The sequence below is a fragment of the Ornithorhynchus anatinus genome, chromosome 10, assembly GCF_004115215.2.
Source record: "Ornithorhynchus anatinus isolate Pmale09 chromosome 10, mOrnAna1.pri.v4, whole genome shotgun sequence".
NCBI classification, from domain to species: Eukaryota; Metazoa; Chordata; class Mammalia; order Monotremata; family Ornithorhynchidae; genus Ornithorhynchus; species Ornithorhynchus anatinus.
In genome coordinates, this window is record NC_041737.1 from 5,998,415 (window position 1) to 6,016,271 (window position 17,857).

The 17,857-nt window shown below is 54.4% G+C and overlaps 1 protein-coding gene across 2 annotated transcripts in view; it reads right to left on the minus strand.

Annotated features, from left to right (window-relative positions):
- UBA6 (ubiquitin like modifier activating enzyme 6) overlaps window positions 1-11,589 on the minus strand; it is a 50,595-nt gene extending 39,006 nt beyond the window's left edge. Inside the window, exons 1-5 of one of the 2 annotated variants that reach the window (XM_029073237.2) lie at window positions 11,185-11,589; window positions 7,152-7,217; window positions 1,301-1,395; window positions 605-633; window positions 108-202 (exon numbers count right to left, since the gene is read on the minus strand). In XM_029073237.2, the coding sequence (XP_028929070.1) occupies window positions 108-202; window positions 605-633; window positions 1,301-1,395; window positions 7,152-7,217; window positions 11,185-11,243 (344 nt within the window). In that variant the 5' untranslated portion in view covers window positions 11,244-11,589. Of the gene's footprint in view, window positions 1-107; window positions 203-604; window positions 634-1,300; window positions 1,396-6,899; window positions 7,062-7,151; window positions 7,218-11,184 lie in introns of those variants that run through there. The other variant, XM_029073238.1, reaches the window with a different exon arrangement.
- Between the last annotated feature and the right edge of the window lie 6,268 nt (window positions 11,590-17,857).

Here is a 17,857-nt window from a genome sequence, read left to right on the forward strand (position 1 = left end):
AAATGTGGCTAGGGAAGAAGACCGGTCTTGGTGAATTCCTCCTGGCCAACGACGAGCTCTATTCTCCCACCCCGAAGAAACGGAACCACCCCAAATCTGGCCCTGACCTGTTCCTTAGATTCCTAACGTCGTCTTCGTGGAGAAAGAAGTTGCTTCCCAGATCCCAGGCTTGGCACTGCTTGGTGTCGTGAACCGTCAGTGCCTTCGGAGGAAGCGGAGAGTGCGGTTAACGTCGATGAAAGGAATAACACTGAAAACGAGCGTTGAGTGATGCTGCCCGGCTAATAGAAAAGTGAAAGGATCCCTTCCTTCTTTCATTCGGTACTATTTACTGAGTGCCTTCTGGGTGCGGGACACTGTTCTAGGCACTTTGGAGAGTACAATGCAAGAGAACATGCCCTGTCGTCAAGGAGCTAAGGATCTAACAGGGGAGATGGGCGGGCACACACTGCTCACAGAGAGTAGGAACGGGATTTACGATATACAACTGGGAACGATAAGAACGAGCTAAAATGAAGTCAGTAGACAGACGGAGTATGTCATCGTAGTAAACGTAAGCTTTCCCGCGAATGAGATTTTTCATCAAATGAATGCACTCACGTACCTTGATTCCCGCGAGAACTATGTTCTTAGCTACGAGGGGGAGAAAAAGAGAAGAGAGAAAACTTCTTTGAGCGCAAGACTTGGAAAGCTGGTGGCAAACAACCGGACCGAGTCCCCGACCTGCAGGTGACTGGAGATGAGATGGCGGTCCCCATTCGGGAAAGAGTCGCGGAACGTCCACTCTGGCCGGGCCAGATCTTTTCCGGCCCAGGCCCGCTGGTATTTAAAGAGGACGCATGCGCCATGTGGCCGCCCCCGCCCCCTCGAATATGGCGGCCAGACGCTATCGCTCCCTGGGGGGGGGGGTCCCGTGGTCTGGAGCATCTCCACGGGAGATGGAACCAAAATAAATGTCCATTTATCTGTCCTTGCTAGGCCCTTCCCACCACCTCGGGGACAGAGGTTGATGGCTGGGGGGTGGTGGAGAGAGTGGGGGTGTGTGTGTGTGTCCACTGGGGGAGAGGACTGGGACCCCCGGAGGACTCTAGCGGGAGGGAGGGCTGAGAGGGAACAGTTGACTACTCATCTGTTTCTTTTTCCTAATGGGGGAAGCTCAAATCAAACCTTTCCTGCTTTCTTTCTTTTTTCTTTTTTAAATCATCATGATTATGTCAATGATCTTTGGGCTCGGGTGATACCTGAAACCGGGCAGGGAGGTGGCGGGGGGGGGGGGGTGCAGAAAGATTAGGCAATTTACCAATTTCTACTCCGAGGCCACCCATTCCGCTGAGGAAGACATGAGACCTGGCCATCTTCTGCATCGCCATGTCTCCAAGAACATACCTTTGCCGACTGTGTAAAAAGAAAAAAAAAAAGCCCAGAGAAAAACGAATCATTAAACCCGCCGGCCCACCGAGAGAAAGGAAGATGTCCCGGGACCGATGCTCACCTAAGGAATGGTCGGATCGGTTTAGGGAGCACGAAACTAAACTCATCCCCTTAAAGACGTAAATGAGGGCAGGGTTTGCACCTACCAACTCTGCTGTCCTCTTTCAAGCAATCCGCGCGGTGCTCCGCACACGGTACCACAGATCGATTAATCGTATGAAAAAAACGTCTTGGATTTGTGTGAAAGGACAGAAAGGAGCCAGGATGCTTTAGGAAGGCAAACCTCCAAAGCTCAGATGGGTGAATGCTTACACTTAAAGGAGGAATGGCGGGGTTTTGTCTGGCTTTCAAAAATACCCACGACGGGGGAGGAGATGAATGAGCCACGGACACCGCGCATCACCGACATCGCTCGGTCACACGGACTAACCTCTTAACAACCGCAACGACCCCTCTGGGATGTAAGCTCGATGTGTGCGGGGAATGGGTCTACCGCCCGTTCTAGTGTACTCTCCCAAGCTCCTAGTTCAGTGCTCCGCACACAGTGATCGCTCAATACATTTGCCCGATTGACTGAACCGGAACGTCTCCTGAGCTGAGGCGGCACGATTTTAAGAACAGGTGCAATGATGCCCTTCTGTAAACCTGACTATCCAGTGGAAAGCCACGTCAACCCGGTGGAGCTCAAAGTGGCCTCTTATTTTCCACCATCCCTCCCCCGGGCCGGGGCAAGATGGGTTTTAAAATTCAAAGGCAGCAAGGTGACAACTGGCTTGGGGCAAAGTCATTACGAAACTTGGGTAAGCCAGAGAGAAAGGAGGACCAATCGGTTTGCTACTGAAATGAGCACTGCTAGATCGTTTGGCTCCTGGCTTCTGGAGTGTTCTTCTGAAGCTCAAATGAGCATTGTAAGGAACAGAGGGAAATCTGTTCTTAAGGTCCTGCGAAACTCAATCGGTAGCATTTACGGAGCCCTTACTCGGCGCGGGGCACTATATAAGCACTTGGGAAAGCACGCGGTAAGTGCTCAGTACATCCGGGCACTATATAAGCACTTGGGAAAGCACACAGTAAGTGCTCAGTACATCCGACTGAATGAACGATTAGTGGACATGAAACCTGCTATCGAGCAGCCTGCAATCTTGTAGGGGAGGCTGCCGAAAGACCTTACAAGTAGGGGGAAGCTATCAGATATAAGGTAAGTGCAGAACGGCCACTTGGGTTGAGATCCTAAAAAAACAGACAATACTGGACAAGGAGCTCCATTTTCTCACCGTTTTTCAGACCGAGTACCAGAAAACTTCTCGCAAGAGCGATCCCCTCGCTCTGAACACTTTTTTAATGGTATTCGTTCAGTGCTTACCATGTGTCAGGCACGGTACTGAGCTCTGGGGCAGATACAGAGTAATCGGGTTGGACATGGTCCCTATAATAATGATAACGTTGGTATTTGTTAAGAGCTTACTATGTGCAGAGCACTGTTCTAAGCGCTAGGGTAGATACAGGGTCATCGGGTTGTCCCACGTGAGGCTCACGGTTAATCCCCATTTCACAGATGAGGTCACTGAGGCATCGAGAAGTTCAGTGACCTCGCCCACAGTCACACAGCTGACAAGTGGCAGAGCCGGGATTTGAACCCATGACCTCTGACTCCCCAGCCCGGGCTCTTTCCACTGAGCCACGCTGCCACATGGGGCTCACGGTCTTAATTCCCATTTTACCAAGCCCTGCCCCCTACTAGCCCCTGACCGGTTGGGAGCTGGAGGAAAAACGGGAGCAGAGCGATCCCAATCCGGGCCTGACCGGGATGTTTTTTGAGCCAGCATTCACCCGGCTGGATGGTCGTCGTCCAACCGGGTCCTCCGGAGTTTTACCTGGAGACCGTTTTACCTCTAGACTGTAAGTTCCTGCAAGCGGGGAATGTGTTTCTATTGAGTTGTTACGTCGGACTCTCCCAACTGCTTAATACAGTGCTCTGCGCACGGGAAGCACTCAATAAATACGATCGACTGACGGAATGACATATAATAATAATAATAATCTTGGTATTTAAGCGCTTACTATGTGCAGAGCACTGTTGTAAGCGCTGGGGTAGATACAGGGGCATCAGGTTGTCCCACGTGAGGCTCACAGTTTTAATCCCCATTTTTACAGATGAGGTAACTGAAGCACAGAGAAGTTAAGTGAGTCGCCCAAGGTCACACAGCTGACAAGTGGCTGAGACGGGATTAGAACCCACGACCTCTGCCCGACCCTTGCGGGAGTTAGACCGGGCCCGGGTTTCTGGCCTGTTCTGAGTTTCATAAAATCCCGAGGAAACCTTCTCTCTTCCGAGAGGGTCTCCCTGACTGACCTCTCATTTCCCACCCTATTTCAAGACTTTATATCCCTCGAGGACTTTAATACCCGCCTCGATCTCCACAGCACTTACGTGCGTATCCTTATACTCTGCCGTTTCCCCTATTTGTATTTTCTGTTAATAACCCTCTCCCCCACTTGACTGGAAGCTCCGTGAGGGCAGGGGTGTTGATTGCCTATTCTGCTTTATTGTACTCTCCCAAGCGCTTAGCACAGTGCTCCACGCACCATGAGCACTCAACAGATACCAGTGATCGGTCAGCCCGTGCAGGATTCCAGCCCAAGGTAGCATAGGCCCCGCAAAATGCAAGAGGGGATCTTATTAGTATTTTATCTGTAGCACAGTGTTTTAAAGTGGGAGTTAGTTTCCTAGACAAGGGAAAGGGGTGCAGAAACAGAGAGAAACGTCCTGCTACAAATGAGGGCGGAGGGCATGGAGCTGGTGAGAGACTTAGCCCCATCTTAAGGTATCAAACCCCCAGCTTCTCCAGAGCCTTCCGGGCAGCAGGTTTCCCGGCTCCACCGCTTGTCCTCTCTGTGACCTGGGGCAAGTCGTTTCACTTCTCTGGGCCTCATTTCCCTCTTCTGAAAAACGGGGATGAAGACTGTGAGCTCCACGTGGGACAGGAACCCTGTCCAACTGATTAGCTCGTCTCTATCCCAGCACTGAGAACGGTGCCTGTCGCACAGTAAGCGCTCAACAAATACCACGGGGAAAAAACAAAACAGGTATTGGATCAAACCTCCTCTCCCACCGAACGGAGAGCTCTTTTCCCAGCCCGGGGAGCAGGAACACGACATTTCCTTTCTGTTTACTCGCACCCAGATTTCAAAGCAATCAAACACGGTTTTACAACGGCAAGAATATCGACAGCAGACCTAGCACCGTCATCGAGGGTCAAAGTCCCTTAACCACGTGCTCAGATTCTTGCTCTGCCCCCACACAAACCTGCTCTTTCTCCGTATATCTGGGAAACAGCGCGGCCAGGCAGACAGACCTTCACTCCTGGGAGTCGGAAGGACCTGGATTCTAATCCTGGTTCCACCACATGTCCGCTGTGTGACCACGGGCAAGTCGCTTCACTTCTCTGGGCCTCGGTTACCTCATCTGTCCAATGGGGATTAAATCCCACTCCCTCGCACTTGGACTGTGAACCCCGTGTGGGGCAGGGCCTGGGTCCAACTTGACGAACTTGTATCCAGCAGCCCCCACGCATAATACCCTTTCCCAGCCCCACCCACGGAAACTACAGCTGAGCCCTTGGTTAAGTAAGGGTGGATAGAATGCTTGCCCCATAAAGGAATCTAGCCATAAGATTCGGGATAATAATACCGATAACGGCATTAATTAAGCACTCAGTCGGTACTGTGGGTTGCAATATACAACTGGTCCAATACTTGGATTTTTCGTATTTCTTCTGCTCAAAAAATCAGAGCCCAACTCGATTAAATAAGAGTAAGGAGAGGAGGAGGAAGAGGAAGGAGAAGCACAAGGCCGAATGGACGGAGCACAGGCCCGCGAGTCAGAAGGACCTAGGTTCTAATCCCGGCTCCGCCACTGGTCTGCTTGGACAAGTCACCTCATTACTCTGTGCTTCGATCACCTCATCTGTAAAGTGGGGATTAAACCTGGGAGCCCCTCATGGGACAGAGACTATCTCCCCCAGCACTTTGTACTTAGGGTGCCTGCCTTAACAAATTATATATATATATGGAATCGATTCTGGATGCTTCCCCAGCGAAAGACAGGTGCCTCACTGCCACTGACCACAAATGTCCTGAGGCGGCCCCTTCACCTGGAGGTCCGACGAGGGGCTAGATCGTCATGGCCGGAGGGGGAGGAGAGCTGCCGACATGTCCACCTAGGCCTGGATCGGGGCTACTCCTCCCTGGTCGACCCCCCGCCTCTGGCCCGAGCAGGGCGATTCTTTTGAGGCCGCTTCCCCCCCACCCCCGTGACTCTGCCTTCCTCTCCTTACTACCTAAAGCCTAAGAAGAGCGACCCAAGCCTTTGGACGCTCGCGCCCAGGACCCGCGGGATGTCGCGAGTCGTTGTCGTTGTATCGTAGTCTCCCAAGCGCTTAGCACAGTGCTCTGCACAAGGTACGTGCTCAATAAAGACCATCGCTTGACTGACTGATCCGTGGAGAACAGGGCGCAGGGGATAAGGAACAATAGAAGCAGCGTGGCTCGGTGGAAAAGAGCCCGGGCTTCGGAGTCAGAGTTTGACTCCCGGCTCTGCCACTCGTCAGCTGTGTGACTGTGGGCGAGTCACTTCACTTCTCTGGGCCTCAGTTCCCTCATCTGCAAAATGGGGATTAACCGTGAGCCTCACGTGGGACAACCTGATCACCCTGTATCTACCCCAGCGCTTAGAACAGTGCTCGGCACATAGGAAGCGCTTAAAAAATACCAACATTATTATTATTATTAGAAGAGGGTACTTCGGCCCGCACCCTAGACCAGCCGGCTAATTGTGGATCTTGTCAGCGGCCCCGGAGTGAGGGGATGCGCTACTGACCAGAGCCCACGAAGGGGTGGCTGTGTCTCCAGGAAGAGAGAGGGACCGCAGGCTAAATCCTCGGGCAGGCCGGTGGGGGCACGGGTTGCCCACCTGAGCCATCTCTCCAACGTCTTCCCCAGTGTCTGAAAACTGGGAACGCCGCTTTCCTTGAATCTATGGACTCCCGCTTCATCAGGCCACCGACATCACAGCGGTCGACCCGCTAATGTACACCGCTAACTAAAATCAAAATATCTAATCCCCATTTTCCAGATGAGGTAACGGAGGCACAGAGGAGTGAAGTGACTTGACCAAGGCCAAACATCACACGACGGGCAGAGTCGGGACTAGAACCCAGGTCCTCTGACTCCCAGGCCTGAGCTCTGCGTCTTTTCGAACGTTCGCGAGCGGGGAACGTTCCCTGAATCGACCGACCCATATTTCATCGGGACCCAGCTGTCACGGCGTTCGACCCGCCTGGGCAGAACAAACCAAAATATTTCTCCTGGCTCACCCCCGGCACCACGCTAAAAAAACCTGGTTTTATATCTTCATCAAAGAGACCCTTGTTTTCCAGTGGGCAGTGGAACTACTTCTCCCAGGTCACCTTAATATGCGCGGTTTCAATTAGACTCTTTGAACAATTTGGATTTTCGCTTGAAACGAATTCTGGCCATCCCGAAGTGAGATCAAAAGAAAGGCTCTGGGGCCATCCGCAAAGCTCTTCAGACATCTTTAGATCATCATGACAACTGCAGACAGACCGTGCCTATTAAAGAGACCCGCAGAGAAGTGAAATATGGAGGATTATCCGCACAGACGCAGCCACTCAAATCTACCGCCTTCAGGAAACTCTTACCTATACAGAGCATCGTCGATCTCCATAGCGTCGGTCGTCACGGTGGGAGAGGGTTTGTCGTTTGGGCTGCAAAGAGATGAAGATAATGAGCGAATGTCTGATTATTAAAATTCATCCCCCCCCCAACACATCTACCTTCGATTCCCAATGTGGTTCCAGAACCAGATTGGGAGATTACTTCCAACGGATACTGCCCAATCCACGACTAGAGACAGGCGGTGGGTCTATTCCCTCCCCTTGTTTTTCAGCCTTTTCCACAGAAACGCCGCAACTCCGGACGACGGCGGAACTGTTTACAACAGTGTACAACCGTGAAACCCATCACCGGTCCCAGCTTGGAGGAGTTTGGGACTTGTCTTTCTTTGCAATTCAGACAATTTTGAGTTTCATTCCATTCGCTGGGATTCTAAAATCTACTTTAGAATATTATCTGTCGGTTGGGCCTGGGTCTTATTTCCACACAGGAAATAGCTAAATTAAGAGAACTGCAATGCCTCGCCCCAGCCACATTTCGACATAACAGATGCCTCCTGTTCAGAACCTCTCTCTAGGGTGTTAACTTGGACCGTAATAAACCGACGAAATGTGACTGACCACGGATTCTACCTGAATTTACATGAGTATAGACATCGAGCCATTCACATTGCACCGGGTTTCTGTACCCGGTTTCCGGAGATGCTTCCGAAGTGTGATAATAGGAAACAAAAGTTCTCTCCTCCTCTGAGCACCACACTTTTTGCGTTCTTCAGCTAGAAAAACGTAGAAACTGCGCCAGTAGAGTTTCCCTGCTGCCGCTAATCCGGGGAGGTATCACTGACTCTCGGATTCCTTCCACCAGAGAGGGGGGGAAATCTGGCCTAAGTAGCGCGGCTTAGTGGACCGAGCACGGGCCGGGAGCCGGAAGGACCTGGGTTCTGATCCGGCTCCGCCACCTGTCTCTCGTGTGCCTTTCGGCAAGTCACTTCACTGCTCTGTGCTTCAGTTACCTCATTCCCCAAATGGGGATTGAGAGTAGGAGTCCCATATGGGAGGGGGACTATGTCCGACCTGATTAATTTGTATCTACCCAGTGCTTAGAATAGTGCTTGGTGCATAGTGGATGCTTAACAAGTATTATTATCATTATTGACCACTGCTTTGGATCAGGTGGTCTGGTTCCTGGGTCCGGCTCTGCCTCTAAAGACCTCTACCCTTGCCTCAGTTTCCCGGAACACCTACCATCGAGAGCTTTTGTAAGCAGGATAACTGAAGACGTGAATGAGTGCCCCTGATAAAAATCCTAACTGTGGTAATAGTTCAGTGCTTATTCTGCACCGGGGACTGGGGCAGAAACAATTAAATCAAATCTGACAACATAAATAAGAATAATGATATGGGTTAAGCACCTCCTATGCGCCAATCACTGTACTAAGCACTGGGACAGATGCAAGATAATCGGGTCCCACGTGGAGCTCACCGTCTAAAGGGGAGGGAGGACAGGGATTAAATCCCCCGTTTTACAGATGAGGAAACGGATACGGAGAGTTAAGTGCTTGGCACAAGGTCACCCGACAGGCAAGTGACGAAAGTAGGATGAGAACCCAGATTTCTTAACTCCCAGGCCCACGCTCTTCCCTCTAGGCCGGGCTGCTTCTCACCGAAAACTACTTCTCCCATGAAAACCACTCCACCAGCAGCTACGGGCTTCAAGACCAAGAGACGGATATTCACCATCGGTCATCGTAATGACGGTGCCATCTGTTAAGCGTCTACTACGCACTAAGCGCCGTGTTACGTGCTGGGGTAGGTCAAGTGGGAAGCAAGTTCATTTCACTGGGTGGATCCCTGGGGTTCCGGGCAGCTGGGACAGATGGGTGCGACTCTGCTGGAAGGGGCGGGTTTCCGCCAGCCCGCGGCGGTGGGATCTCCCCTCCGTCGGGCAATCGTTATTTACCGAGCGCTTACTGTGTGCAGAGCACTGTACTGAGCACATGGGAGACTATAACAATCCAACAACAGACATGTTCCCTGCCCACTTACTGTCCAGACACACGGGCAACCCACGACAGTGACGCTTTCGGGGGGGGGGGGGTCTACGTGATAATAATCATAATTATGGTATTTGTTAAGCGCTTACTATGTCCAAAGCACTGTTCTAAGCACTGGGGTTGATACAAGGTAATCAGGTGGTCCCACGTGGGGCTCACTGGCTTCATCCCCATTTTACAGATGAGGTCACGGAGGCACAGGGAAGTTAAGCGACTCACCCCAAGTCACACAGCCGATAAGGGCGCACGACGGCGGGCGGGCCCTGCCACCCATCCTACCTGGGCTTCTCCGGCTTGAGGGTCGTGCAGGATGAGACGGCAGCTTTCCCCCGCGGGCACGGGGCACAGGGAAGGGTACCCCACGCACAGGCAAGAGAAACTTCGGGTCCCCGGTGACCACGAGCCCCAGGCCGGGCTGGCCCGGCTTTCCTCCTTCCTTTTATGGTATTTGTGAAGCATTACCGTGTGTCAAACACTGCTCTAAGCCCTGAGGTAGGTACAAATCAATCAGGACGGACACTGTCCGAGGCTCAGTGGCAAGAGCAGGGGCTCGGGAGTCAGAGGTCGTGGGTTCTAACTCCGGCTCCGCCACCTGTCCGCTGTGTGACCTTGGGCAAGTCGCTTCACTTCTCTGGGCCTCGGTTCGCTCATCTGTAAAACGACTGCGAGCCCCACGCGGGACAACCCGATTAGCTCCTATCTACTCCAGAGCTTAGGGCAGGGCTCGGCACATAGTGAGCACTTAAATACCAACATTATTGTTATTATTAAAAAGAAGGAGGGAGAACAGGCATCCCCCATTTTAGAGGAGAGGAAACGGTGGGATGGAGAGCGAAGTCACTCGCCCGAGGTCACCCGGCAGACGAGTGACCGGAGCCAGGTCCTCTGGACTCCCGGGCCCGGCTCCATCCGCTAGGCCACACTGCTTCCCGCCTCCCGGCCGGGGCCTCTCCGGGAGCAAGGCCGGGCCGCGCCGAAACCTCCCGGACCCCCGTGTCCGGGAGGCCTCGGTCGGGTTCCCGCTTTCCCACCGGAACGGGGGGTGGCATCTTTCCAAGGGGTCTGGGGTCGTGGCAGGAGAGACCCCCTCTTCCCCCCAAACCTACCCACCCCTCGATTCGGCCGGTCCTGGCTGCAGGAAAAGGAGGACGACGAGGAGGAGACGTGACCGGGAAGGGCCATTCCCACATCGGGGTAGGATGGGGGGGAGGGGGAATCGGGCTGAAGCCCCCACTTCCCGGGAAAGGGGAGGGAGGCTCCAGCCCGGGAGTCGCCCCCACCCAGGACCGATGGGGAGGGGGGGCGGTTTCCGCAGGAGACGCCCCAGGGATCACCCCCGCGGGGGGGTGTGCGCAGAGGGGCTGGGAGCAGAGCGACCCAACGGTGGTTTCACCCTGGTGGATGGGGGGGCTTGGGACCCCCCGGGACGTGACTCGCCTGGGGGGCAGAGCCCGCTCCTGCTTGGCCCGGCCCCGGGCCCCGGACCCCCGCCCCCCGCCCCGGGGCAGAGTCCCTGTCCTGCTCCTGACCCCGGCCCCTCCCTTGGGGTGGGGGGGTCCGGCCCTGGCACCGTCCCTTCTCCCAGAGAGAGGTGGGGGGTGTCCGGCCTCGGCCCTTCTTCCCAGGATGGGGGGGTCCGGCCCTGACCCCGGCCTTTCTCTTGGGGTGGGGGGGTCCGGTCCCGGCCCTTCTCCCAGAGAGGGGTGGGGGGTGTCCGGCCCTTCTCCCGGGGGGGGGGGGGGTCCAGCCAGGCCCTTCTCCTAGGGCGGGGTGGGGGGGTCCAGTCCTGGCCCCGGCCCTTCAATTGGGGTGGGGGCGGGGGGGTGTCCGGTCCCGGCCCTTCTCCCGGGGAGGGGAGGGGGTGTCCGGTCCGGTGGGGTCCGGTCCTTCTTTCGGGGAAAGGGTGTGGGGTGTCCGGCGCCGGTCCCGGCCCTTCCCGGGGATCGGGGTTGGGGGTGTCCGGCCCCGGTCCCGGGGTCCCCCCCTTCCCCTCCCCGCGGCCTCACCTGGCGGATGGTCCCGGGGGCTGCGGGGGGCCCCGCAACGACCCCTCGCCTTCCTCCATCGCCGTCTGCGGGGGTGGGGGGAGGCCGGCCGGGTGATGGACGGTGGGGGGAGGACCCACGGATGATGGACGGATGACGGACGGGCCGGAGAGGGAGCAAAAAAAGGCGGAAGTGCAGGCCGCACCGCACAGCCCGCCCCGCCCCGCCCAACCGGGGACGGATCCTGCGGGAGGGGAGGGGACGGCAGGACTGGGCGGGACAGAGAGACATATATAGACACGCTATACTGTGCCCTCGGCGGGCACGTTAAGGGCCGTTCAATCCCTTAAAGGCGCGGCCCCCTCCACCCCAGGCTGGAGGGGCCATGGCCGATTTTCCTGCCCCCAGGAAGGGGGGCAAGATGGGCGGGGGGGGGGGGTCGATGCGCCCTGCCCTCCCCCACCCCACAGCCCCCCGAGGTCGGAGCACCACGACTGGCACAGTCTCCGACAGGGGCCGGGGGGGAGGGGAGGGCAGGAGGGGTGAGAAGGCCACAACTATGGCGTCTCCCGCCTCCACTTCCGGTCTAGGCCTCCACTCCTGCCCTCCTATGTCACCCGCCCTCCTTTTACTCCCTTTATGCGGGATAATAACAATCATAACAGTGACAGTATTGGTTAAACACTTCCTACACCTCCCCCCCGGCCCCACGCTACAACTCTAATTTTATTAATGTCTACTCCTGCCCGTCTCCCCCTCCACGCTGGGCAGAGCACGTGTGTGTTCATTCGGTCGTCTCTCTCGAGCGCTTACTCGGTGCGGAGCACTGGACTAAGCGCTGGGAATGGACCAATCGGTAACAGATACAGTCCCTGCCCTCCGACGGGCTCACGGTCTAATCGGGGGAGACGGACGGACAGAAACAATAGTGGTAAATAGAATCAAGGGGATGAACGGCTCATTAAAACAATAGCAAATAAATACAGTCAAGGTGACGTACATCATATTTGCCTCTCCCAAGCAGTCAGTACAGTGCTCTGCACACTGTAAGCGCTCAGTAAGTACATTGACTGTCTGACCGACTGATCAGAAACAGGGAATATATCTGTTATATTTCCCTCTCCCAAGCAGTACAGTGCCCTGCACACTCTAAGCGCTCAGTAAGTACAATGACTGGTCAAAAATGGGGAATATATCTGTTATATTTTCCTCTCCCAAGCAGTTAGTACAGTGCCCTGCACGCTGTAAGCGCTCAGTAAGCACACTGACTGACTGGTCGAAAAGCGCCATGGTCGTTGTGCAGCCCTACGTTCCACCAATCGATCAATCGTATCTATTGGGCGCTTAAAATGCGCAGAGCACATACTAAGCGCTTAGATGAAGGCCCATCTCCTCCAAGATTTTCCTCATCTCTCGCTCCCTCCTGACTTGCTCCCTTTGCTCTTCCCCCCTCGCCCTGCCCCGCGGCACTTACGAATATATATATCTGCCTGTCTACTTGTTTTGTTTTGTTATCTGTCTCCCCCTTCTAGACTGTGAGCCCGTTGTTGGGTAGGGATTGCCTCCATCGGTTGCCGAATTGTACTTTCCAAGCGCTTAGTACAGTGCTCTGCACCCTGTGAGTGCTCAATAAATACGATTGAACGAATGAATCTGCTACCTTATTTATTCATATTGATGTCTGTTGATTTGTATTGGTGCCTGTCTCCCCCCCCCCCCCCCGCTCTAGACTGTGAGCCCGTTGTGGGCAGGGATTGTCTCTTGTTGTATTCTACTTTCCCAAGCGCTTGGCACAGTGCTTAGCACACAGTAAATGCTCAGTGAATACGAATGAACGAATGCGAGTACGCTGCAGTGTAGTTGGTAGACACATCCCCTGCATACAAGAAGCTCACTGCCTAGAGGGGGAGGCAGATATGAATATAAATAAATTACGGATATGGACATTCATTCATTTATTCAATCGTATTTATTGAGCACTTACTGTGTGCGGACCACTGTACTGAGCGCTTGGAAAGTAATAACGGTAACGGTGGTATTTGTAAAGCGCTTACTATGTGCCGAGCACCGTTCTGAGCACTGGGGTTACAAGGTTGTCCCACATGGGGCTCCCGGTCTTAATCCCCATTTTACAGATGAGGTCACTGAGGCTCAGAGAAGTTAAGTGACGTGCCCAAGGGCACACAGCAGGCAAGTGGCGGAGCCGGGATTAGAACCCGCTACCTCTGACTCCCAAGCCCGGGCTCTTTCTGCTGAGCCACGATTCAGCAATCAAGAGAGACGATCGCCGCCCGCACCGGGTTTACGGTCTGGGAGCCTCTAAGGGCCGACCCCGTCCCGCTCTCACTGGCTCCCTCGACCTGATCTGCCCAGCAGCTGAGGCAGGGGCTTCTCATTCATTCACTCATTCAATAGTATTTATTGAGCGCTTACTATGTGCAGAGCACTGTACTAAGCGCTTGGAATGTACAATTCGGCAACAGACAGAGACAGTCCCCGCCCGATGACGGGCTCGCAGTCTAAGTTCTCACAGAACTTCATGCCAGTGGCTGCCCTCGGGGCATGGGATAATAATAATAATAATAATAATGTTGGTATTTGTTAAGCGCTTACTATGTGCAGAGCACTGTTCTAAGGGCTGGGGTCATTACAGGGTCAACACGTTGTCCCACGTGAGGCTCACAGTGTTAATCCCCATTGTACAGATGAGGTCACTGAAGCACAGAGAACTTAAGTGACTCGCCCACAGTCACACAGCTGACCAGTGGCGGAGCCGGGATTCGAACCCGTGACCTCTGACTCCCAAGCCCGGGCCCTTGCCCCTGAGCCACGCTGCTTCCAGCCATCTGGCCCAATCCATCAATCAATCCATCAGTCATACTTATTGAGTGTCTACCGTGTGCAGAGCACGGTACTAATGGTCTGAGAGAGGGCGTTACAACAACGTTGGCCGAACTCCCGCTCCCTCTCTGGCTCTGACAAGCTGGAGCGGAGGCTGTGTGGGCAGAGGCTTGCGGGGGAGGCGGCTACGACTGCTTTCCCTCCTCTAAAAGCTCCGCGGGTGGTCCCTTGGCTGTCGGTCCCCTGGGGGCCGGGGCTCCCCCCGCCTCCGCGGAGTCAACCTCTGTGGCGGGGGGTACGAAGGCAAGCTGATTTAGGCCTGGACCGAGACGGGAGGGGTCGCGTGTGCCAGAAGGGAGAAAAGAAGGGAAAGCAGGGAGCAACAGTCCCTCCCGACAGGCTGCAGCACGTCTCAGACGAGGCTTACCTCAGCCATCCTGACGGCAATGGGGCCCATTCATTCGTCAATTCAGTCCTTCGTCCGTCCGTTCCCTCCACGCACCCATTTATTCATTCATCCGGCCAGTCCTTCATTCGTCCGTCCACCCCCCGGGCCATTTAATGATAATAATAATAATGTTGGTATTTGTTAAGCGCCTACTATGTGCCGAGCACCGTTCCAAGCGCTGGGGGAGATACCGGCTCATCGGGTTGTCCCACGTGAGGCTCACGGTTAATCCCCCTTTTACAGATGAGGTCACCGAGGCGCAGAGAAGTGAAGCGACTCGCCCACGGTCACACACCTGACGAGTGGCAGGGCCGGGATTCGAACCCATGACCTCTGCCTCCCAAGCCCGCGCTCTTTCCGCTGAGCCGCGCCGCCCCAGTCCCCATGCATTCACAGCGATCCCTTCCGATCCGGGTCCACATCCAGTACTGATGACGGGATGTAACCTGCAGCTTCTCGGTGGGTCCCTCTCAGTCATGTCCAGAGCTCCCCGTGGGCAGGGAACGTGTCTGCCCACTCTATTATACTGTTCATTCATTCAACGGTATTTATTGAGCGCTTACTATGCGCAGAGCACTGTACTGAGCGCTTGGAACGGACAATTCGGCAACAGATGGGGACAATCCCTGCCCATTGTCGGGCTTCCAGTCTAACCACGGGCTTACAGTCTAATATTGTTAATAATAATAATAATAATGTTGGTATTTGTTAAGCGCTTACTACGTGCAGAGCACTGTTCTAAGCGCTGGGGCAGATAGATATAGGGGAATGAGGCTGTCCCACGTGAGGCTCACAGTCTTCATCCCCATTTTACAGATGAGGGAACTGAGGCCCGGAGAAGTGAAGTGACTTGCCCACAGTCACACAGCTGACAGGGGGCATTCTCTCCCAAGGGCTCAGTACAGTGCTCCGCACCCAATTAACGCTCAATAAATACGGTTGATCGACCGCTGGGTACACAGTAGGCGCCGAACAGATACCAGCCTCGTTATTAGAAGAAAAGCGGAAGGTGGGGGAGAAGGGGAAAAAGAGGGGGAGGGAGATGAAGGCAGATGAAGGGAGGAGGAACCACCAAATGCTGCGGGTCTCCGTGGTTGCCTCAGCCGGCCGCCAGGAGCTTCGCTGCGCCAGCCCAACCGGGCCTCACCAGGTTGTCTGTCTTCTCGGCCCTGCTGGAAGCCCCAAGGAATGAGGCGGGAAGGGCCATTTCGGCTGCTGAGATGGAGGAGAAGGAGGAGGAGGGAGATGGGTTGGCCCTCGTTCATCCACACTTCCTGCCATTTTCCTAGTCTCCCCTCACCCAGGTGGCAGAGAGTGAACTGCTAATGGGGCCCGCCCGAGGTGAGAGCGGATGGAATCCTAAACAGCAAGCCCGGTCCTTTCAAACGGGGACGCCTAGTCGTTCTAACCAGGAAGGCAGATTCTCTCCACGTCCCGATCGCTCCTTGGAAATTATCCGACGTTTCACAACGGACCGAGTTAACAAGCGGGACACGTTGGACGGCCGCTTGACCTACTCCGTGCCCCGGTACTGGTGGAGTTCGAGCTCGGTATCGCTGATCGGAGCCCATCGGTCCGAAGGATCCATAGCTGCCTGTCGAGGCCCCGGGGGACCAAAACCCCTCCTGAGCCGACCCAAATTCTGGGGGTCTGGGTCGGTTCCGCTTCCGCTCCTCCTCTGCCCACCTCGCGTGGGCTGCATGGCACCAGGCGGTGTCTTTAGGACACGGTCTCCTCTACCGGCCAGGCCCCCCGCCAAACGCAGTTATTTGGATTTTCAGATGGCAGGGCGAACCCTCGGCGTCGATTCACTCTCACGGGTCCCCGGGGGATACCTTCCTGGGGTCCATCTGGAACTGAACCGTCGCCGTGGCCGTGAGTCAGAACTTCCTATAATCGGACTAGTAATAGCAGGAGGATAATGCTAAGAAGAGCGGTGCTGAAGGGGAAGTACTAGGAGGAGGAGTATTCATTTATTCAATAGTATTTATTGAGCGTTTACTATGGGCAGAGCACTGAACTAAGCGCTTGGAACGGACAATTCGGCAACAGAGAGAGACAATCCCTGCCCAGTGACGGGCTCACGGTCTAAACGGGGGAGACAGACGGCAGAGCAAAACAGAACGAAACAAAAACAAGACGACATTATCAAGACGGATAGAATCGAGGGATGAACACCTCACTGACAAAATAAATAGGGTAATAAATAATATATACAAATGAGCACAGTGCTGAGGGGAGGGGAAAGGAGGAGAGGAGGAGTACTAGGAAGAGAAGCAGTGTTGCCTAGTGGAAAGAGCCCGGGCCCGGGAGTCAGAGGACCTGGGTTCTAATCCTGACTCTGCACATGCCTGCGGGGTGACTCTGGGCAAGTCATTTGAGTTCTCTATAAAATCCCATCTATAAAATGGTGATTAAAGCCTCCTTGGGCAGGTTGGACAGGGATGACGTCCAACCTGATTATCTTGTCTCTAACCCATCGCTTAGAACAGTGCTCGACACACAGTAAGTGCTTAACAAATACCATAAAAAAAGAAAAACACCAGGAGGAATATTGAGGGAGTACAAGGAGGAGGAGGAGTGTTAGGAGTAGGTGTGCCCTAGTGGAAAGAGCTCGGGTCTGGAGTCAGAGGATTTGTGTTCTAATCCTTGTTCTGCTACTTGCCTGCTATGAGACCTTAGGTAAGTCACTTAACTTCTCACTTTCCTCATCTCTGAAACGGGGGTTCAATACCTGTTCCTCCTCCTCCATAGACTGTGAGTCCTAAGGGGGACAAGGACAGTGTCTGAAATGATTACCTTGTCTCTGTCACAGCGCTTAGTACCGTGCTTGGCTCAGAGTGGGTACTTAACAAATACCATGATTATTATTAGTAATAGTCGTAATAATAGTTGCATTAGTATAGTACTGATAGAATAATTATAATAATGTTGGTATTTGTTAAGTGCTTCCTATGTGCCAAGCACTGTTCTAAGCGCTGGGGTAGATATAAGATAATCAGGTTGTCTCACGTAGGGCTCCCAGTTTTCATCCCCATTTTACAGATGAGGTCACTGAGGCCCCGAGAAGTCAAGTGACTTGCCCAGAGTCACCCAGCTGACAGGCGGCGGAGCCGGGATTAGAACCCATGACCTCTGATGCCCGAGCCCGGGCTCTTGCCACTGAGCCACGCTGCTTCTCTAAGCGATACTGGTAGCAGTGGTTGTGGTAATAATAATAATGACGATGTTGGTATTTGTTAAGCACTTACTATGTGCCGAGCACCGCTCTAAGACCCGGGGGAGATACGGGGTCATCGGGTTGCCCCCCGTGAGGCTCACAGTCCTCATCCCCATTTTACAGATGACGTCACGGAGGCCCCTAGAAGTGAAGTGACTTGCCCAGAGTCACCCAGCTGACAGGTG